The sequence below is a fragment of the Leuresthes tenuis genome, unplaced genomic scaffold (genome assembly GCF_036924035.1).
Source record: "Leuresthes tenuis unplaced genomic scaffold, fLeuTen1.0.hap1 SCAF_13, whole genome shotgun sequence".
NCBI lineage: Eukaryota > Metazoa > Chordata > Actinopteri > Atheriniformes > Atherinopsidae > Leuresthes > Leuresthes tenuis.
In genome coordinates this window covers 10232074-10255309 of record NW_027325367.1, presented here as the reverse complement: position 1 = coordinate 10255309, position 23236 = coordinate 10232074, and the positions used below count along the sequence as shown (strand labels likewise).

The following is a 23236-nucleotide window of genomic DNA, read 5'->3' as shown; positions in this document are numbered from 1 at the left end:
TGACAGTACAACTTTTTTTTGTAACTAAATATTTCAACACTGTTATATTCCCACTAAATACTTTTTTCACTACTGCATGAAATCGATCCACATCTGCAGTGTTGGATTGGGGCAGAATGGCTGTGGAAGTTTGCTGAACTAGTTGTAGCTGGTAATTTCCAGGTTGTATGAGACTGAATAAAAAGCCTGTTACCTACCAAGTATCTTAGAATTTGCTGTTATTACTGCAATATTCAGAAAAAATCTTTCCCAAGGAATATGCTTTCATTTTTGTATCATAACCTGCTGAGGCTCTTAGGGTTTGCAGCACCAGTTAAATGCATAAATATGCGTTTAACTGCAGCAAAATAAACCAAGTGAAAAAGCTCTCCCCAATAAGGCCAAAGGACTGGAGAACTCTACTTTGTATTTCTTGCCAGTTAATCATTACTGCGTTTAAAGAATTTTGAAAAAGTTTCTCAGCCATGATGAAATTGATTGTTCTTTCTCCACAGAGCAAAAGCTAAATCTGCACTGCTCTTTTCAGAACTTTCCTAAAAGTAATTACAAGCATTTTTTCTGTCAATTCTAACTCTGTGTGCAATGATTATGATATCCAGCAGCAGGCAAGCCACTCATTTCTAACACATACAGCATAACTCTGCCTCATATTGATCTCCAATCATTCCTCAGTGAATTGAAATAACTCTTTATAACCTGCAGGAGGGGAGAGACTTTGTCATGCTGCCCATTAATCACTATTATAGCTTGGGTTCATAACTCATTGCTAATACATAAATGTCATTCATGTTACTGCAAGACATATTGCAGACGTTGTGAAATAGCTTGGAAAAAGCATCACTTTTTTTGCGGTCACTTCAATTCAATTCACTTCAGTTTTATTTATATATTGTAATCATAGTTCAATCAAATCCAACTAATTAAATTCAAAATGAGTCCAATTCATACATACAGAGCCAGTTTAAAAACAAGGAAATCAACAGATTGCACCGATACTTCTCTTAGGTCCAATCTCCCATCCTGAGCGTGCATGAGGCGACTGTAGAGAGAAACGACTTCCTTTTAACAGGAATAAACCTCTGGCAGAACCAGACTCGGGAAGGGTGGCCATCCGCCTCAACCAGCTGATGTTTGAGAGGACAGAAAAGAGAAGACAACAAACACTGTAACACCATTCAAAGGATACCTGTTGAGACAGGGAAACACAAGTTAATGACAACAGTAATGCCAAATGTACTTAATGTCATGAGAAATTCAATGGGGGAAAATAAAAGCAAAGTGAGGAAAGGTGTGATATAAGAGGCCTCCCAACAGGCTAGGCCTATAGTAGCTTAACTATGGGATGTTTCAGGGTCACCTGAGCCATCCCTAACTATACGCTTTATCAAAAAGGAAAGTTTTAAGCCTAGTCTTATAGAGAGATAGAGAGGGTGTCTGCCTCCCAGACATATACTGGCAGCTGGTTCCACAGAGAGGGGCCCGATAACTGAAGGCTCTGCCTCCCATTCTACTTTTAGAGACTCCGGGAACCACAAGTAAACCTGAAGTTTAGGTGTGAAGTGCTCTGTTGGGAAAATATCTAACAATGAGATCTTTAAGATAGGATGGAGCTTTGTCATTAAGAGCTTTATATGTTAGGAGAAGAATCTTAAATTCTATTCTGAATATAACAGGGAGCCAATGAAGAGAGGCTAAACTGGATAAACATGATCTCTCCTCTTAGATCTCATCAGAACTCTGGCTGCAGCATTTTGGATCAGCAAAAGGCTTTTCAGAGAATTTGTTGGACAGCCCAATAATACACTTAGTGCATTAAGCAGAGCCAATGCTTTTCCTCTTATGTTTACTCAAACTCCTGTATCAAAAGGTACAACTTACAGTCTTATTCTGGGAATTGATAAAATATCGTCTAATTTGTTGGTTCTGATGCTAACCCTCTGGGGTCTGAGATGCAATGACGTCATGCGATATGATCATGCAGGCGTGATCATAGACTTCAAAGGGTTTAAGAAATCAGATTTAACCCATTACAACTATTTGCAACATATAGGCACTGCAGAGGGTTCTGCTTAGAGGTTGTTTCAGGTCTGAATGGATTAAAAAGACAGAGTTCTGAAAGGTTAGAACTTATTTCCTCTGAGCAATGGTTGAGAGATAGTGGTTATTTTTGGGGCTAAAGCAGACCAATTTGTCAACGCTTTGGTGTCTCGTCATATTTCAAGCATATTTTCCAGGTATACTGTGAGTGGATGAAAGCCTCTGCTAACAGGTTTTTTTTCAGTGAGTGATGAGCCTCTGTCTGCTCTAAAATATTTATATTGGCTGTACATTTCATCTGAGTGACAGATAATGACACTTACTTCTTAACATAAAGTGAAACCCTGTTCTGAGACCTGTAGAATGGCCAAAATAAATCTTTATTCATGAAAGTGTTCTTTGATTGAGAACATGAGCAGAGAAGCAGGGGTACGAGAAGTCAGATAAGCTTGAAAAGCATGACAGAAGAAGAAAAATACTTCATAAACATGTGTACATGAGGGCTATCACATCTGCTACAGATGTTAAAGAGGATAAAGTCACTATGTGTATCTGTGTCCCAGTCAGAAATCATGAATGCTGTCGGGGGAATGACAACAATTGAAAAACCATAACCAATATAACAGGACGACTCCGGACTACAAGCAAGAAAGGAAGGCTGTGATCCAAGATTTAAAATCTGCATCATTGCTTTCTTCAAGACACTGCATACTGGAAGGGCCTGAAACACAGAATTAAGAGTGACGTGAAACTAAAACTCATAAGTGATCCATCCTGACAGACAATTCATAATAAGGAAGAAACAATGCTTCTAACATGAACAGTAACCTTAGAAAACTTAAAGAACCTCCCACTGCTGAGAATTTAAATGTAGAAACCACACTCTGCTTTCAGGAAGAAAAAAAAAATCTGATTACTGCAAACATGCAGGGGCTTCGTTGTCACTTGATGTGGTCAGGAAAGTTCACCACAACAGCCAAAACAAACTGACATCAAGTCATTGCTATCAGCCTTTCAGTGTTTTCCATCTAAAATGCCAGCAAAACAAGCAACAATGGAAAGCTGTCAGGACTCTCTTACTGATTAGCTGCCAGTTGTAAATTCAGTTTTCCATTATTAGATTTTTGACTTTGGTACACTGTCACTAAATACATGTGTTTCTTAAGATGACTGCTACAGCTTCACTTTGCATGTCAACTATTTCAAACATGAACAAAACTTTTGGAAATGACCCCTACAAATCACAGCACAGCTGTTGTCTTTAACTCTTCTGTGTGCTGATTTTTTTGTGACAAAGTTGCCATGTTTCTACAGCGGCCAAAAAATGACCAATATCACTTCTCACTAATGGCTTAAAGTGATTATCTGGAGCCCAAAAAGTTGTTGTAACATTGAGATTGCGCTGTAGTCTTATGACAGATAGATAATTAATTCAGCATTAACATCTCAACATCAAGATACCAATGAAAAATAATAATCATTGGCTAGATTGTAAAACAAATGTATATTTTCTCATATTTTCTTACAAGTTCTAGAATTAATACAGTACTTTATTTGATCGCTGCTACTTTGGTGAGACAAGAGTTTGGTGAACCTGTTGGCAGAAATGTGCAGAATCTCATGAAAATAAGAATGGTCCTTTCATTACTCACATCTGCAAGCAGTGCTGTTCATCCTCCTCACAGTCAGCTATGTTGCTTTGCCATGTTTCTACAGAGGACAAACCAGAAACTGGCTCTAGAGCCATTTGCATTTCGTCAGTCAGCCATCACAGTTTCTACTAGATGCTTGGAGGGGAAGGTTGAGTCAGAGGATATTCCAAACGCGGTCTTGAGCAGTTTGTGAAACTGCAATGAAACATTATGTTCTAGGACACGAGCTTCTCTCTTTTAGTTTGTGTCTGTCTTCCATCAACGTCTTTCATCTCTGTCGTTGTTTTGTTACTCACTATGCAGACAAATAAGATTAGCCAGCTTAGCCTAACCAAAATGTGGCTGTCTGTTTTCATTGAGAATTTATTTTTAAACTGTTTTTAGTCTAGAATTTTTAGACTTTAAATTCAAAGGTGGATTGTGATGCGGTTTTAAAGCGAGGAAGAAGAGAAAGAAATGATGTGGTCGTGATCAGGCTATCAAAACCATCACGTGCATAAATGCAGTCCTAAAGTTAGAATTTATATATTTTTTCCAGTCAACACTATGACATCCCCTTATAATGAAACCTCACATGTGAGCTTTTCCGCAGCATCTGTAATCGTTCTTCAGTCAAGGTCTGTGCACAGAGAAAACTGCTGATCATTTATATAAAAAAGGGCAAAAGGCCACGCTTGCTTGATTGAGTCCAGGCTCAGCTGACTTTCCACACTTGGATCCGAAATGTTAAATTCAGCTACTTCTCAAACTGGCCTTCCACTGCCAGACAGCTACTGGCTTTTTTCTATAGATTAAGAAAGAGATCATTTCCATACATTTGAATATAACACTAAATTACTAATTGTAGGAATACAGGGGAAAAAACAAGTGTGGTTTTGAAAGAATGAAAGTCTGCTCACTGTTTTCCACATACAGCTTGTTTTTTTTTGTTTTTTGTTCTTCTCGATATAAGTGGGTCACACACTATTTGGGCTGGAAAAACTTAGACTTCATTCTAGAGAGCTGAAATCATCACAAAAATCAGTTGAACTTTCAAGGGAGAAAAACACAGAGGGCTGAAAAATTTGACAAACAGTTTTTCTTTGAATCCTTTTCATTCAGTCTGCACCATCAGATTCTCCCTATTTCCCATTGTAGATTACCACAACAGATTTGTATCACTTATACTTTGAAGCTTGTATTCATCTGGTATTTCTTGGGACTGTGTTAAAAAGCACAGGATTGAGAATGTAGCTGCACTGTAGTGTGAAGTAGGTGGCATGTGCCTGTTCTGTAATTCTATTTCTAGCTATATGATTGCTGCACATCAAAGCCAAATGGATAGTGTCGGAAAAATCTCTTTCAGTTTATGAGTCAGATGCCAAAAAGTTCAACGCCTATAAAGCTTAACTGTTTGTGGCCTGTTGTAACTCTAGAGAGGAGAAGCTCTCTCTAATGACACTATCCTACACTCCAATACGTTCCCATGGGATGTTTGCTCTTGCAAGTCGAAACGGTCTATATTTATCTTTGTAGAATATTCTACCTCAAGTGGTTGTGAGAGCAACAACATGAAAATGATAGAAAAAAGGTAGCCAGTCCAAACCATATCTGTTCTATTACCTTAACCAAGTAGTTTTGAGCTTTAACCCTAACACAGTTAAGTTATTGACTAAAACCAACCAGGGAGTTATATGTTGTGTTTACTGGCAAAATGGCTTCCATGAGAGTGACGGTCACATTGATGGATGTATTTCAGCCCAAACCATGTTTGTCTTCTAACTCCAACCAACTAATGTTTTTGCCCTAACCCAACCAGGAAGTAACACAAAAGTTTTTAGTAAATTCTTGTCATGTTATTAACTGAATATAACTCAAAAAAAAAAAAGCTGTAGTCTTATGTTGGTCTCGAACGTTTGTCCTGAAAGCGCTGTACGTTACTGCGCCATCTAGCCCCTCCACCTCCCAGTTGGCCACCCCTCCTGATGGGGCTTTTGTGAGTTGTTAAAGAAAAAGTTGAGAATGACTTCTGCTCAAATGAGACTCATGTGTGTCATAATTCCCTTCTCCAACTTGTAGTGGCAGTACTTTACAGGACACTATTATGGGTCATATGTTAAAGAAGAAGAAAAAAGAGCTAAATGATTTTTTTATGAATCCTCCATCTGTTCAGGAGCTTATCTTGGATATTTTGTCCTGCCACACTGAACAAGTAGTGTCTGGAAGGTTGCTGTTGTTGAGAAAACAGATGTTTGCTTTTGAAGACTTAACTGACACAATAATTTGCACGAATATAACGTCACTGTAGTGGAGCACCTATGCAAGAGTAACAGGCTGTAAATGAATTAAGTTTGCTCATATTCTAATGCAATAAGCAGGACATTGCTTGAAGCTTTGTCTTATTTCTAAAGCGCTTCTGTGTCTGTGTGAAAACTCAGCGCTCATACTTATAGTTTCCTCTAACATCTTCTGTCTTTTCTGTGTTTCAGCAGTTTCAGGAAAAGTGGCTGTTGTTTAACATTTATTAGCTCCCCACATACTCATAAAATTGGAGTTAGATCCAGTGACTTTTCTTCTCAGTCACCATTGTTGGAAGCGTTGTCAGATACAGTGCCGCCCACTAGGGCTTTGTGGGTCTAAATTGCAAACTGATGCAGACACACCACATAGCATGGGTGTATGTCACATACACAGGCTCTGCTGTAGGCTCTGCATGGAAATGATGTTGAAGCTAAATTCAGATTAAAGTGGCTAATTCTACGTTGTTTAAAGATGCACTGGACAGTTCTTGTTAAGTTCTTCTAAGGAGAGAAATTTAAATAACAGATCTCGTGTTAGTGTCCCATAAAAATGTTTCTATATTTTCCTTTCATTATTTGCTCTTCAGTTGGTCACTTTGGCCACAGGATCTTTGGTTCCACAGGCCAGTCGGAGAGGTAGTCCAGTTTTCTAAATATAGTGTAAGTTAAGCCATTTAAGCACTAAAACATGCTTGATATGCATTACAAATATTCCTGTGTAATTACTTAGTAACAACAATGTTAGATCAGTTTTCCATAGCACCAGCATATGGCAACATGAACTGTCTGGAAAAACATAGCAGTCTTTTCTCAAAGAGTTACATTTGAACATATAGAGGCAATATAAAGATATTGTTTTTGCTGATTTAAAAACTAAATCTGTCACTTTCCGTTACTGTTTTGGTTTGTGCAAATACTGCACATGATGGACAAGGTAGTTGGAATTATAGAAAATGTTACAGATTAAGAAGAAAATCCATACTAGCTGGAGTGAGGATAGAACACAGGCCAATATCATCTATCCTAAGCAGGAGTATAAGTATAAGCAGGGATTGCAGACTGTATGAACAAGAGCCTGCCCTGTTCTCCCGGAAAAAGCTGTTTATCAAAAATGCACTCTGGAAATGAGAAAATAAGATGTGAGAATTTTCAGCTGCTCAGAGACATAATATTTACCAAACTCCAAGACGACATAATATCCCGTCTGCAATGACAGAGACTCTGTTGTTTTGCTCGCAGATCACTGTTTTTTTAATTAGGTTTGGATAAGAGTAGAGGCCCGTTTTATTCACTTCTCTGAGCTCATTATAAAAGTAAGTTATGAACCTTGCCTGCTGTGTTTCGCAATTGTATCATACTGCTGGCACGACGAAGGGTGACACACATTAACCCGAGAAAGCTCTGCAGGAGGGAAGTGGAGGTCAGAGTGAGGGAGTCAAAAATCCTTGTTTTTCTTTGCAACTGTGTGTGGCTAGACTTTTGTTGTCTATGGCTTGTGTTTCACAGAGGACATTAGAGCCATGTAAAATACAAATCTCAGTGTTTCATTTCCTTCTACGAGAAAATCAAGAAGGGCAAAAAAAAGGCCGACACAATATGGTGAAAAGAAGCTTTAGAAATGAGAAACTTCAGAATGTCATGAAATACTTTGGAAGTCTTTCAACTCAGCTCCTATTGCTGTCATTGAACTGACCTCCTTTTATAAAGGGTACTCATGCTCACAGCAAAGGTCTATTGTTTCATGTGTTACACACACCATAATGTAGAGTGGTAAAATAAGGATATATTTTAAGGCGAACTAATTTCCCAGGTAATCAGGTCAGGCTGCTCAAGTCCTGCTCCACATCCCAATTCTGTCAGCAGCTAAAATCATTTCATGACAAAGAGCTGGAAAAGCAGGGACGGTTTCAGAGATCATTAACTCGAGGACAGCAGGGTATTTGCTTACCGTTTTGTATTGACGTTGATTACCACTGACATTCTTCTTTGAATGTTTGTGAGGTCTGATGTGCATTTCCCACTTTTCCCATGTGTCATTACAGCATGTCCACCAGCAACAACACATACCAATATAATGTTCATAAACACATATTGGTGAATAAACAAATGTGTGCAGCACACCCTCATCGTAGAACAGTTAACTCAGTTATGTGAGCAAATCCTCCCAAATCCAGCTGCTTCCAGATCATTTTCGCTTCTATTGGATCACAAATTACAAAAACAACGTTCAAGTCTTCGTATAATTGCACCAATTATCACATCCTAGTTTATGTACCGATAACAAAGAGATCTGACAGACACATCAAAAGGACTCCCTACTTCCTGACAACTAACACTGAGAAGTATTTCAGCTGTTGTAATGAAAGTAACAGCTTTTGTGCCTTTGAAAATCCAGTTTAGCCACAGTAGAATGACTCATTTTATCCGTAGGATTTTCTCCTTTCCTTTGATTAGATAACTAGAGAATGAAGATCTTGATTAAAAGAAGGGGAAACAGAAACAGGATAGAAACTGTAGGTTAAGGGAAGAAAGTTTCTGTTCCCAAAATTAGTTCAAGCATGAACAAAGAATTCAATTCACTCAATTGCTCAGCAATTCAATTGCTGAGTACACCCAAGGGCCAAAAATGATAGCATCCGAATCCTATTATTAGTCCACAGTGAAACTTTTGACAGACTTCGATGATTGTACTCAGACAAACTTTCTGGTGCATTCCTGAACTATATGATTTCTATCACTTTGCATGACCTTTACCATATAATAAAGAAAAATAACAACTTTTTCAATTCAGTTCAGTTCATTAATACTTTTCTAATCTCCTTAACTAAGGCAAATTATATTGCTGCATGCATTTATCATTGAAGATATGCTATTATTGCAGATGGATAACAAAATAAAATTAAATTAAAAAAACAACTGAGAAATATTTGGAAAGCTGAGATACATCAGAGAAAGGTGTAAAAATCTTCAGATATCGCGGTCAGTCGATGGGGTGTTGGTTTTGTAGCACACGCCATGTCTGCATGTAACATAGGAGAATGTGAGTTGACAACATGGACAGAAACTCACAGCCAATAGTTCAGCATCTCTCTGTCTATCCATATAGAAACTTCACCCAGTGGTTTGTGAACCTCTGTTCTGAAGCTTCAAGTTCATGTTGGTTGTCACTAATTTGGTCCGTTGTAGCTGGCCATCATAAACTACTGAGGCACACAGTGGAAGCTTGTTAGCTCCCAGATATTTGCTCTTCTGCGGTTGCTGTGTCATTGTACAATGCAATTTACCTCTTGCCAGTACTGAGTCCAATTCTATTGAAATAATTTGTGTCCTTAAATCTTTTTGACATGTGTTTGAGGTGTTTGGTGTGTAAAGCCATTGAATTACATGGGAACTGATAACAGGCCATTGTGGAACACCCCCACTGAGGTTCACAAGTTGAAATAATGTGAGACAATATGCTTATGAGTATCTCTCAAGCTCTCCAAATTACATCCTTTAATTTGTTCATTTAATCTGTACAAATCCAAAGTGTTAGAAACGTTTGACATGTACATGATTATAGATAGTTTTCCACTATCTGAAAGTGAGCTCATACCTTGAGGCATTTTAGTTTCATTAAATCACCTAAACTGCTCTTGTTTAATGCCAAGTTGCTCAAATTTTCTATTACATCATTATTACTCTCCACCTCTGCAGCAGATACAAATACATCATCGGAAAATCTGTGCCAGTGGAAGTCAGTGCCAGGAGTAGCTTGTCTTGATAATCAAAACAGAAAGTCAGCAGGGGTATCTCACATTTGACAAGTTTATTGCTCTGGAAGTAATTTCTTTCCATGTTAACTTTCAGACATTGAGGCCCCTGTTAACTTCAAAGATATGATTTCGTCATTAATGGTAGTAAAATAAATCTAATATTACTCTCTATTACTCACAAACACAATAAAAATGTTCCTCTGATCAGCTGCAACAAACAAGGTCCAGACATAACATATAATAAAAGTGTAATTTAGATTAATTTGCAAGTTAATTTGTTAATTTATTGTTACACTGTGTCAGTCATGGTTTGCATTCCTTTACACCTTTACATACCTTTACACTTTCTTGCCAATCTATAAGGCTTTAAAATGTTGAAATATTTTAATTCCTATTTCATCTGAAGACAGTAGAAATAATGCACAAGTACTGATTGTTTGGAAAAAAATCACTGTTCCTGAGTCAGTTTGTAAAAAAAAAAAAAGAACTACCTGAAATTTGTAGTAAAACTGAGAGCAACAAGTGCTTTCGAGAGATCATTTTCTGAAACTGCATGCCTTCAATCCCCTTCAATCCCGCTCAAGCCAGGTCTTCGTCCTTCGCGTGAGTGTAGCTGTTGTCATCAACCATAACAACTGTGCCTTCAAACATAGTTAGATGACAAACTGTATGAACCAGTTATTTCACTCCTGCCTTAAATAGCAATAGTTCACTGTAAGAACTACATAGTATTCCACCTGGAACATACGTTAAGTTACGTACATGTATTTGTTGGGCCAAAACTGTTAAATTGGTGCTTGGTAATTTGAGCAGAAGTTACATTAAATATTGTGCATATAGTAAGGAGAAATGAAGTCATCGTAATAGCTTAAATTGTAAACACACCATGAAATAAGGCATGGAAAGCTGTTACTTAACATAAAGCAGACATCCCTCAGTACGCAAGTGTGTCATAGAAACTGTTTGGGTTCATTATGTTTTTCTGTCAGCTCATTTATGGACCTGAGAAAATTAGACCAATTTACTTATTTTGCTTTGCTCTCTCTGTTGGAAAAAGGTGGAATATGTGCATCATTCTGTTGGAATTTGTCACCACATATTTCTGAGTTATTGAAGAGTGCTCAGCTGCCATGATCCTTCAAACCCAGGCAGACTTGGATGCTTGACAATGGCAAACACAGTATAATTGCCAATGATTATTAACATTTGTTTGAACCTGCTGGAGAGCCACACAGGTGGAAAAGCCCAGCTCAGGCAGTGTACAATAAATCAGCAACCAAAAAGCTGGCTAAACTGTCTTAACTCATGACAAATTGTACTGAACATGTCAAACACAGCTCAACACAAAATGAATTGTGAAAAATGCTTGACCTTCACTGGCGAACACTTTTAGCAAATTGAACATATTCGTCTTGTCTGAATTTCCATGTGTCTTGTACGCACTCCCACTTTGTCTGACTTTTGAGGTTTAAATGTTTCAGCCTTGTGCCAGAGATTGAAGAAACAGAAAGAAAGCACAACAACTGCACCCACATAGAATCTAAATTCACAGGCAGAAGTTTTTGACCATAGAGATAATCAGTCTGGTTTTTGAGCTCACGAGTGTTGTTATTTTCATTAAACTGGCAACGGAAAGCCGTTCTGGAACCATATTAGTTTATTCACAAAGGAACACTGACAGCTGTGGAATAAACAGAGACAAAGCTCCTACTGTGTGTGCAGGCAAATGCTCTTCATATGCAAAGAGATCATTTCCAACAACAGAAATACAAAGATTAACATATAAACACTCACTAAGTCGTAAATCTGAAGTGAAGCTTGACTCATAAATCATTGTTGTTGAATGTCATAAAAATCTAAAACTAGAGATTGACAATAATGCACTGCTCTCCTCCTCTCTTAGCTTGTGAACTTTACCACTAAATCCTGATTTTTGAAAAAAGAGAAAGACAAATATCACATCTTGAAAAGCCATTTCATAGCAAAGAGAACTCATACATGGAAAAGTTTGAATGCTGCTTCCTCTTGAGGCATCCAGGGCAATATTTTACTCTATGTCTTATTAATCATTCTGCATTAAAAAACATCCTCAACAGCAGTGCCAGGAGATGTTGTGAAAGAGCAGGGTGATTTCGTCTCAGACTGATTGGCCACAGTTCTGAATGGAAAAGTCACATCACAACAGGAGCTGCCTGAGCTGGCTGGCTGAGGCGAGACGACAGCCAACAAACGGAAGCACATGGGAGGGACCAGGAAACACAACATATGATCTTTATGGATTCTGAGGGTTAGTGACTCCTACCACATATTTAAATGTATGCATTAATACATGAGAAAGCAACCGTAACAATGAGAGTCCCAGTTCATTTCAAGCGTCAGTTATATTTTAGCTTTACATTAAGAAATAAATATGATATTTGTGATGCCAAAAGGCTCACTTGTAGCGATGAACCTATATAAATCATCACTGGTCCATGTGATAACCTTTCTTCTCAACTAAGTATTTACGTCACCCTTATCAACCAGTATCAGCAGCAAGCTATCCTACATCCTGATGTAAATTGGTCCATTAGGGCACTGAAGCTGAAGAGATTCCAAGGGTGTGAAAGCAGGTTGGGTGAGCAAAGCGGAGCCTCTAGAAGACACCAGAGTTACAGTAGTTACAGTTTAGATAAAAGACACCAGGGAGACGTGTCTGTCTGCTCTATAAAAGGAAGTTATTTGTTACCTTTTTCATCCTTGTACAGGGTGGCGATCTATCAATTCTGATTTAATGCACTTGTTTCACAGCCACCAAGTGATCAAAATAGCTTTGAAGTTCATCAGTAGGAAATGAGTGGTTTAAGTTTCAATAGGAGCACCTTTCTTGAGAGAAAATTTCCATTTAATGCATTTACATTTACATGATATAGGCTTATAATCCAGTGATCTCAATAAGAAGAGAAGAAGATCAATTGAAAGAATAGAACTAAATTTAGCGGCAGAGGGTTGTCGAGAGACTGTTTGTAGGGGGAATGACAGAACACAAATTCAATTAAAAAAAAACAGATATCAGGCTGATTGGCACATGTCAAATCATAGGTATGAATAACAGTCCCTTTTATTTGCAAACATTTTGCTTTAGGATATAGTCCAAAGTCAACTTTCTATTTAAAACTAATATATTAGTAGTACATTATGTAGTCATTATACTTTTTATATAAACAGTCACATGCAGAACTTGGCTGTTGAAGTTTGGATTATGATTACAATGAATTGAACTCCAACTGGCTTGAAATGGACCATATCATTTAAGTGCCTTGAGATAACATTTATTGTAATTTGGCGCTATATAAATAAAACTGAATTGAACTGAAGTTGACAAAAAAAATCTTGGTTCTTTTCAGTTAAAAAGTTATTTCTTGTTTGAGAGCCTGCCTTTGTGTAATAAGGTGTATTAGCACAGCCTGCACATTGTCAAGTAAGTCATATGGATATGTCTATACTTTACATTAATGGGCTATCGGGCATGTGTGTTTGCATGCGTGTGCACATGTGCTGATTATAACCCCTGCAGAGTACAGAAGCCTTTCATTGAGCCCTGGTTGGTAAAAGACTTAGACAGATGTGCGAGGATGAGGTCACTCACGTGCTGCCTAAAAGACTTTCACTTCACATGTACAGAGAGCAGCAGAGGCACAGTTGAGAGAGGAACAGAGAGAGAAACAGATAATCAGAGCATAGGAAACAAGAGTTAGTTGTTATATCGTTCATTCTGCCAAAGTGAGAGTTTGTGCAATTCCGTCAAACAGCATGCAAGAACTAACTCTCAAACAGTGGGCGAGTGTTCCTTTTTTAAGCTGGCTGCATCATTGCAAATTCATCTTTATTCAGCATTAGTAAAGAAAAATTGAAAGAATGTGAACAGAAATGGCGGTGTTCCTGAAATGAAGTTGACTCATTGGAGGTATTTTAAAAGACATACCAGTGAGAAAGCAGATGAGTGTGAAATTAGCTGGGACAGAGGGAAGAATGCTTTGAGGGCCTCTTTTTCTACGCCTTTCTACCCAGCTAGGTTTGACTGCCAGTACTGCATCTGTTTCTGAATACAGCAACGGCTATGGAAAATCCCCTGGCAGGGAGAATCTCCATCACACACACAGAGACACATACATGAACAAAAACACGGACATTATCTCTGTTTCTCTAACCTCACTGTATCCACCATTTGCCCTCTGCTATCTTGAACAGCTGCCAACTTTGACCTTTGCATCTTAGATTAGCCCCTTCATGTAACATCAGTTCAGCCAGGCCTAATTTTCCGCCAGATCCTCCTTGGGCTCATATCTTTTTCCTTCCTCCACAACCAAACAACTCTTCAAGGGTTTCAATTTGATGGACAGACACAGGCTGTATTTTCTCACAGAGCTGCAGTCCAGATTTTGTTACTTCTTTTTTGTCATTAGTCACCATTTCAACAGGACTCAAAGTTGTTAAGGTCTATGGCAGGAGAAGACGAGGAATGGAAAAGCCTTCATTGGAAAATTGTGTTTTTCAAACACCCGGGACAGGAGGTGAAATAAACATTCATTATCACAATTGAAGTGTCCTTGACATAATTATTTTTTCTTCTTCTTTCAAAATACCTTCTGTTGTGACCCAGTCATTCTTTCCATGCTGCTCTCTGTTCCTAGTTTTCCATGTGGAGATATGTTTGGACAGACAAAGAAATCTAACAGACCAGAATGATGAATGAATTCTGATGGATTCTTGCAATAAATTACAGACAATTGCCTCTTCAGTCCAGCATCATCTCATTATGTTTGACATACGAAGTCAGCAGGGATTGGTTTGTTGTGATTGTCAAATCCCCCATTCATCAAGGTTTTATATGCTGAGTCGATCATTTAAGGTTTTCTGATAGGATTCTCTATTGTCAAAGTCATTGGGTGTGAAATCAAACTGGAATTAATGTTTTACCACTCGCCACCATCCAAGTGATTTATTGCAACTTTTACCTCGTGTGCTTCCAATTAATTTAGCGTGTATGACGTACACATGGACAAACTCTTCCAGCTGCCAGCACTGGAAGGCAGAAGGTAACAATGCATCATGTCAAACATTGTTACCTTTTTGGACTTGGATCCTGTTTTGACATCACATTCAGTCTAAATGATTGGTTGGGAAAAAATATGGGCCAGTGGATGATGAGCATTCTCCAGGACTACAAAACAGCTGCAACATCATTCAGAGGTCAGTTGTCTGTGTTAAACAGAACGTGTTTGATGGTTTGTGTTTGCATCTTTACAAATCATATATAAAAAATTGTTCACCACACTGAACACCTAACTTAAGCTTTCACAGGCCAACATTGGAGGAATAGACATATGGACGTTGCAGTTAATTGTGCCACAAAAGGACAAAAACAGTTCCATCAATACGCTGAACTCTGCAGAAAACGTTGTTGATGACCTTGTCACTCAAATAGGAGAAGAAATTCTACACCCAATCACATTTTCCTGAAGGAAAATACAGCAAACAGCTCCTTCTGCGGAGTAAAATTTCATTAGTTGAAGTAATTTTTTTGACCTGGCATCAGTACTCACAAAAGCATGCAGGATAACAGCCGAAACTCCACTTTTAATTTGACACGGACAATTGCTCTTGGATTGCATTGCAGCAGTTCTGTGATTGCTGCCTTAGAGAATGCCTTAATACTGTTTTTTCCCCCAGCTGTCATTGGGTGAGAGGCGGGGTACATTCTGGACAGATCACCAGTCCATCACAGGGACACATAGAGACAAAAGAGACAAACAAGCATGCACACTCACTTTTCGGTTTAATTTAGAATCACCAATTGACCTAACATGCATGTTTTTGGACGGCGGGAGAAAGCCGAATACCCAGAGAGAATCCACGTTAGAACGTGCTAACGCCACACAAAAAGGCTCCAGATGGGATTCGAACCAGGAACCCTCTTGCTGTGAGGTGATGCTGCTAACCACCACATCACTGTGCAGCCCCACTTCATGAATCAAAGTTTAAAATATCTATCATATCTATATCAATTTTAATGTTACTCTACATTTTGAATGGAGACATGAGCAGAGTTAGAATTAATACACTTAAATGCTTTCAAAGGCTATTTGGGAGAGCGAAAGTTAGACCTCAGCAACCACCAAATGACACTAACAACCCACAGAAATCAATGAAACCTCTTGAATAAATGACGTTTCTAAAGTAAGAAATTGTATTTTGTGAGACCGTTGATTTTTGCATTTTGTCCTCTGTGGGTATACATATTTTCTTAGGAATTCCCATCAGTATCCATGTAGAAAACAGAGTGAAGACACTGAAGTAAGTGAACGCTCTTGTATCACTAGAACAGAGATCAATCTGATCATATTTTTAGTCAGAAGATGTGTGGTGAGCTCCCTTCTTAATTCTCCTTTATGCTCATCTGTCACAGGGTCTGTCTTTCAACCAATTTATTAAAAGGAGATTATCATTAATTCTACCTCCTGGGACTAAAGCTGTGTGCTGCAGCTGTTAGCACAGCCAGATTTCCACAGTGCATTACTAAAGGTTAAGGAGGAAAAAATGCAGACAGGGCTCAGCCTACTGGAACCGCTCATATAACACGTCTTGCATGAATAAACACAGAGTTTTGATCATGATGCTTATGGTCAGGTTCAAAGTAATGTTAACTTGACCAAACTACAATAGTTAATTGCTACACTAATTTCCATAGATAAATACAGCATATGGATATCTATAACATTTAAGATAAATGTAAAAAAATGTGCATTTATCTGGCAACAAACAACAGTCTACCTATAAAAGGGTAATGACATTGTCTGCTTCTTCATATAATCTAAGAATGCAGGCTTTAGTTCATCACAGTTTGATGACTTTCAGACATATTCTTTGTGTGGTGGTATGTCATATACCACCACACAAAGAATATGGTGTCAGGTTCTACACAAAGGTCCCCTTTCAACTTCAGGGGTGGTCCTTTGCAATCTATTACATGAGGTGTTCCCTGACTGACCACGCCTGAAAACAGAATTCAAGAAGTCAAGCCAGTTTTTCAAAATAAAGATGTGATTTTACCCTTTATCTCCCTCAGCTTCCAGGCATCTTTCCCAGATGCCTCATCTTTTGCTGACCTGTACCAAAGCAGTCATATGAGTTCATTTCTTAGAGGTCAACATGCTACTGGAATAAAAACGGTATCAAACAGTTTATTTTTTACAGACTCACACAGAAACAGATGTACTGTAAACTCACATACTAAGCAAAATCAAAGTGAAGCACATTTAAAAACAAGCTTTAGTTCATAGGTTTTCTACGGGACATTTGTCCACCCTCATAAGGAGGCACACATCTCTCATTAGAAAATGTTCTACCTCTTTCTTCTGCACTAGTACATAGCTAAATGCTCGGTCCACATGGCAATCGAGAAGTTGCCAGTGTGTCTATGAAATCTTCTTCATTTGCTATTGAAAGAGACCACCTGGTGAGACTGATATTTATCAATTTTAGTGTGAGCACTCCGGACCAGGAACAGTTCCATCTCAGGACGAGATCAAGTCTTCTGAGCACGAAGGCACATTATTGTATTATAATATTCTGGTCTTTGGGTACAATCCAGTTTCTATGTGCTTCTTTCTCATCTCTTCATCGCTGACATCCTGAAAAGGCAGCCAAAAAGGATTTGCTAAGTGCTGACTCTCAGCAAAGCAAGAGACAAGGCAGCCAGATTTTGACAGAAAAACTTCTCCACTCTCATGACTAAATCCAAGAGGAATAATATTATTGAATCAAAATCCAATGGGCTTAATTGCCAAGACGTACAATACAGAAACAGAGGAAACAGCTTCAGATGAGTATGGAAAGAGAAAATGCATGCAAAGAAATAATTTCCAAAAAACTTTGAACAGGATATCTGGGTTATAAAGCTTTTAAGTTTTCAAAGAAGGCTCCTTGAGCATCATTGATTCATATGCTTGTAAAATCATCCATAAACTGCTGAAATTATTGTTCACTTCATGAATACGAGGCACATGGGTCTACAGTTTGTTTCCTTGTGTGAAACACATATGGCACTGAGAGGAGCTTTTCAATTTTCAAAAAAGAAGAAGTCATTTCCATGTGGATTTGTAAAACCTGAATCAATCCAACATGAACCCAAATGACCCCAGCCCTGCAGAGATTTATCACCCTCTCCTGCCTTAAGGATGTCCACGAGCCTTTAGACTCACTGGAGCAAAGACTGACTGTTACATAACTGCAAAGAATTTAACAGACAGTCACACCCTCTTACTTAAGCAATCTTTTCCTCTCTTTTCTTTGGAGCACGGTCTTTCTCAGAGAGATTCTCGTAAATTTGCTGGGCACACCTTTACTTTTGATGATGTGCTTCTGTCCGCCTGCTTATTTTTTTGCAGCAGCTGTAATGAATCAATCACCCACAGGCCGAGGTATCAAAGTCCCGCTTCGTCAGACCCGCTGACATGTCTGCTTTCTGGCACTCAGCGCCTGGTAGAGCACTCAAACTCAGGCACAGACCCAAACGGGTGCCCTGAATTTAGCTCCATCGCCCTCTCTGCCAGGAACAGTGGACAACGAATCCTGGAAAGTTTTACCTTCTTAATACGCTTTTCCAGGCCAAATAGCACAATGTAGGCTTGTGTAGGGCAAACAGCACAGGCAGTTCACATTAAGGAACAATATAGGACAGCTTTAGAGGGTAGAGAGTAATTTGATGACAAAGCTAAAAGTATTGGGAAGACAGAGATTTCACTGAAGAAGTTCATCTCCATTTAGGAGGGAGTCAGCTGACAAGCACGCATAGCTCCAAGTAAAAATAGGCTAACTTTGGCTTAGTTTTACGTTGTTATTTTAAATGTTGCTACGCATTTCACTCTTAGCAACCAAGCAAATAAGCTTCAAATGTATGACATTAAAAGTGTTTCAGGAGAAAAAGCAATATCTACTGTACATGTTGGGGGATGCGCCACCAACACGATGCCTGAGGAAGCAAAACAAAGCCACCTGCGAATCTCATTGCACATTTGTGTGTAGTCATGAAGAAACTGCACCAACAGTGGAAGTTGTGTTACAAATTAAATGTGTGTGTGTGTGTTTTAAAAAGACTCAACAAAAAATGGGAGATGTGGAGGGACAAAGGAGGTCAGATTTGAATAAGACAGGCATTTGTCCAATATTTTCCACTCTTCCCTTCCAGAGGTTAAAGAAACTATATCCCGCGCAACTGAAATCTTTTTTATGAGTATTAGAAAAACTTTTTGGCACACCCCGGCTTTTACAGGGAAAAACTACGCCACACTCAGACAAGCCATCATCTTGTAAATTTGGAGACTTCTGTTTATTTTCTTTAAGGCTGGCAACTTCTCACATTAGAAACTCCTTAAGTTTGTTTGCTTAAGTTCACTGCATCTGAAGCAATTCAGTCATAAATCTGTCATATTTTAATGACAAATTCCAAAAAACCTCTGACTCAGATTTAGCTAACGTCTATGTAACCATTCATGCTACGTCAATATGCAACTGTTCAGGGACGCATTCGTCATTTCAATTGAAATAGTTTCAGGGTTCACATTTCTTACTAAGCTACTTCACTCACTGAAGCACTTTGAACTATGCACAGAACTCACTGTAGTTCAGCCACATATGCATTATCAGGATAGCCTCAGAAAACCTGCTAAAATCCAGCTTCCTTAACAAAGTGGTCAGTCCTAATCACTGAACAAGATTCAGGCAGCACTTGACATGAACCAGCTGGAGGCAGTTTGTGTAGATAGTCAACATGGCCTTCATATTATGTTAAATGTAATGTTTACTGAACATTTACAATAAACTACAAGATGTGTTTGACAGTCCTAATATGAGTCACTGCTTTAAATGTCGTTTTCTCTGCACTTGATCATTTGAATGCACTTGCTTATGAACAATAGCAGAAAATCTTAGGGAATACTGCCCTCTTTTGGCAATATTTTATAAAATAAAATAGAGCACCAAGTAAAGCTTCAGCATTTCATGTCCCCCTGACACAATTGCACACAGCTTGTCAATTAGAGTTGAATCACTGAACAAGAATGTTTTCTCAGGCTTTCTTTTCATGGGATCAAGACCAGATTCCTCAAGATTTAGCAAAGAAAATGTTTTTCCTTTGACTGCTAATGGCCATTAGTTGGTACTGTGGGGAAATGAAAGCTAAGAATCATAGAGACAACTGATTATTTGGCCATTAAAACCCATTAACAGTTTGAGTTAAATATTGATCTTGGGACAATGCAGTGTTGTGAAGGGAAGTCATGGGTCCTTGCATTGAAGTAGAAGGCAGTTTAACCAACAACAACAAAAAAAGCCCTGTGACATGGCTATAAGCCTCCCAAATGCAGGACAATGCACTCTCTGCCAGAATGTTACAGACAGCTGCTTTGGAACGGTTAAAAAAAAAAATAAAAAATTTGAAAATTGCACATATGATTAGACATCCCCAGGTTGTGCTGCCATGATCAACCCACAGGACACAAATGATCTGAAGTTCTATGTTCATGCCCTAATCTGTCAGAGAGCTTTCATTAACACATGAGAGACCTGCAACATATTAGGAAGGTGCTTTGAGAGGGTGTGTCTGTTCAATGTTTCACCCCGGCAATAAGTTCTATTGGAAAAGTTTGAACAGTCATTTTCTGTAATACAGCTTTCCAACAGCAGCTTGGAGTATCGGTTGCTAAGAGAAGCAAAACAACAAAAGATCAAGCTTAAACAATCATTTTATTATATTACATCAAAAACATGTACTGCAATGACAATATCTGATTTTAGTGTAATTTAATCAGACAGCTCACCGAATATACACTCCAACTATGGCACCCATTGATTGGGTGTGGATGAGGAAAAACAGCTTCGTTTTAAAGGTGGCCATTTTTTGTGCGCTTTGACAGAAGTCTGGTGGTTGGGAGCAGACCCAAGATAAAAAAGCATTTGCAAATAACTTCCATTTCCTTCAACCTGTGCAAGTATGTCCTCCACAAACAATATAATATGCATCACAAAGAAGCGTTTCAAACAGACCATCTGAAGGTTTGAGCTTTAGATCTTATTTAACCAAAAATTATTTGCAACCACCATTTGATCCAGGTCATGACAAGGTGCTCTAGAGGATATTTCATTGTCAGCTTCTACTTTTTGGCAGTCTGAAGACGCTCGCTCACATTCTCCCAGTTGACTACATTCCAGATAGCCTTAACGTAGTCGGGTCGCACATTTTTGTACTGAAGATAGTACGCATGCTCCCATACGTCAATGCCAAGAAGGGGGATGAGACCTTAGGGACAAAAACAAAAAAAAGTATAGTGAAGAAAACTATACGAGACCAAAATAGGAGGGTCGGACTCCAGCTTTTCTTCTAAAGCCATTTTAAACTGACCTGTTGTACCCTGTAGAGGATCCTGGTTAGCACAAGCAGCAATACGAAGTCTTCCATTCTCCTTGTCGTAACCCAGCCAACCCCAGCCTGAACCCTGCACTGCCACTGTGGCAGCAGACATCTTCTCCTTCATCTTCTGAAAGGAGCCAAAGTCCCGTTTAATGGCCTCCATTAGCTCCCCTACAAAATGGCAAACGGGAGGGTGTTACTTCAGTGCAATGGCAGCCATCAACAGCAATCAAATCAATCTCTGGTAAAAGAACTGATGATCAATTAACACAAAGAGAGCTGCCCTGACAGTCTGAAGTGAAAAGCTTTTCACTCAAATGGTCTACAATTTTTTTTTTATATATCTACAGGTAAAGCCATCCACAGCAATCAACTTGCACCATGTTGTAATTTGAGACAGCTGACGGTTGTCTACCACTGGGAGACAGTAAGATCAAAACAATACTGAGGCACGGAACCCCTAAGATCCCAGGAGCTTTCCAAGTTGTTGGAGAAAAACTGTTAAGACATCAGATCCAGGCCTCTTAACACAGCTTCTACCCTCTTGGTGCAGTTTAGGTAAATATCCACTAGCATTTTAGACTAGGTGTAACAAATCCAGTCAAAACTTCATTTAAAATCCAATCAACAGTCAAGCTGCGAGTGTTTCTGCCCCACCTTGTGGCTCGCCTCCACTACTTGGAGAAAGGTTTGTCCAGAAGATGGTGTGGTTAATGTGGCCTCCCCCATTAAACTTCAGAGCAGGCTGGAGGGCAACCTGTGCAGTCACATCTCCTAAAACACAAGTCAGATGCACCCAGGCAAATATCAGTGTTTGAGGAACATAATAATTACAGATAAACATTCTGAATGATACATTCAACATGAGATTACAGTAAAAAGAGTGCTAAATAAGTGCAAAACTTTATGCAGGCAAATGTCAAAGATTACAGAGTTCACGTCAATAACTGCAACTAAAATGGCTGACGCCATTCAACTGAAAGTTTGTACCCTTTGCAAGTGCCTCCTGATATTTCTCCTCTGTAACGTTGAGGTTGTTGACATATGTGGCATGATGCTTGCTGTGATGCAGCTGCATTATCTCTGCACTGACGTGGGGCTCCAGCGCACCATAGTCGTATGTCAGGTCAGGAAGCGTGTGCTTCTGCCGTGATGCAGCTATTTGATTTATGGCTTGGCTGAGGTTTGCTGCACACCTAAGAAGAAGCAAACACAAAACTGTCAGGTATATCAACCAGATGGCATGCAATTAAACAAAAATCTCCCTCTTGGCAGTTATATTTTAGCACAGCAGCCAGTGGCAGGAGTTTCAAACTGAACTGCAGGAGATTGGAAGATGTAAATTTATCAGATTGAGTTACAACAGGCTGAGTAGCTTTGAGCAAATGACCTGCTAACCTTAATTTCTGGTGCTCATCCAGGATTTTCGTAGCTGTTACACTGTGTGGAGTGATATTAGCTCAACGAGCGAGTGGTGTTAGCTATGAATTGTTTAAAAAGTGCCCATATTTTACAACATTTAGTTTACAGCTTCACGTAAAGGCCTGTAAAACACAGGACATAAACAAATCGCCTCTTCTGCTGCGCCATAAGCTAACTGAGAAGCTAAACTAAGTTAGCATCCTAACTTGCTAACTGTTAGCTCACAATAAACAGCAGTTTCAAGTTCATGTCAATCCGCCGTTTGAAGCTATCAGCTCTCCTTTGTCTTTGTGCACCTCTAAACATGTTATATCCTGGTGGAAAAAAAAAAAACTGACATGCGTCTTACCTGCGTATTTGACCAACTCTGCAAAGCATGTTTCTGACAGTTCTTAGTGTGTGGACAGGACAAGGCAGACACGCTGGTTAGTAACTGCCCTTGAAATGTTCAATTTCAAGTTGACGGAGCAGTCGACTGTACCATTACAAGCAGATAGGGGTGTTCTCGGGGGTGTGCAGGACTTAAATAAGCCTCACCGGAGGTTAACTTAAATAATGACGACACCTGGAAACAATACTCATTAAAATTAACAATGATAGACAAATGATACATGCTACAAAAGCAGTATTATCATAATATGT

General features: G+C 38.9%; 1 protein-coding gene across 1 annotated transcript; it reads right to left on the bottom strand.

The window, feature by feature from the left end:
* Positions 1-20489: 20489 nt before the first annotated feature.
* sod2 (superoxide dismutase 2, mitochondrial) lies at positions 20490-23056 on the bottom strand. Its single transcript, XM_072362443.1, has 5 exons — positions 22944-23056; positions 22163-22368; positions 21830-21946; positions 21164-21343; positions 20490-21061 (listed from the first exon to the last, which is right to left on the bottom strand). The coding sequence occupies exons 1-5, from the start codon at positions 22970-22972 to the stop codon at positions 20916-20918; spliced, it is 678 nt and encodes a 225-aa protein (XP_072218544.1). The 5' UTR covers positions 22973-23056; the 3' UTR covers positions 20490-20915.
* Between the last annotated feature and the right edge of the window lie 180 nt (positions 23057-23236).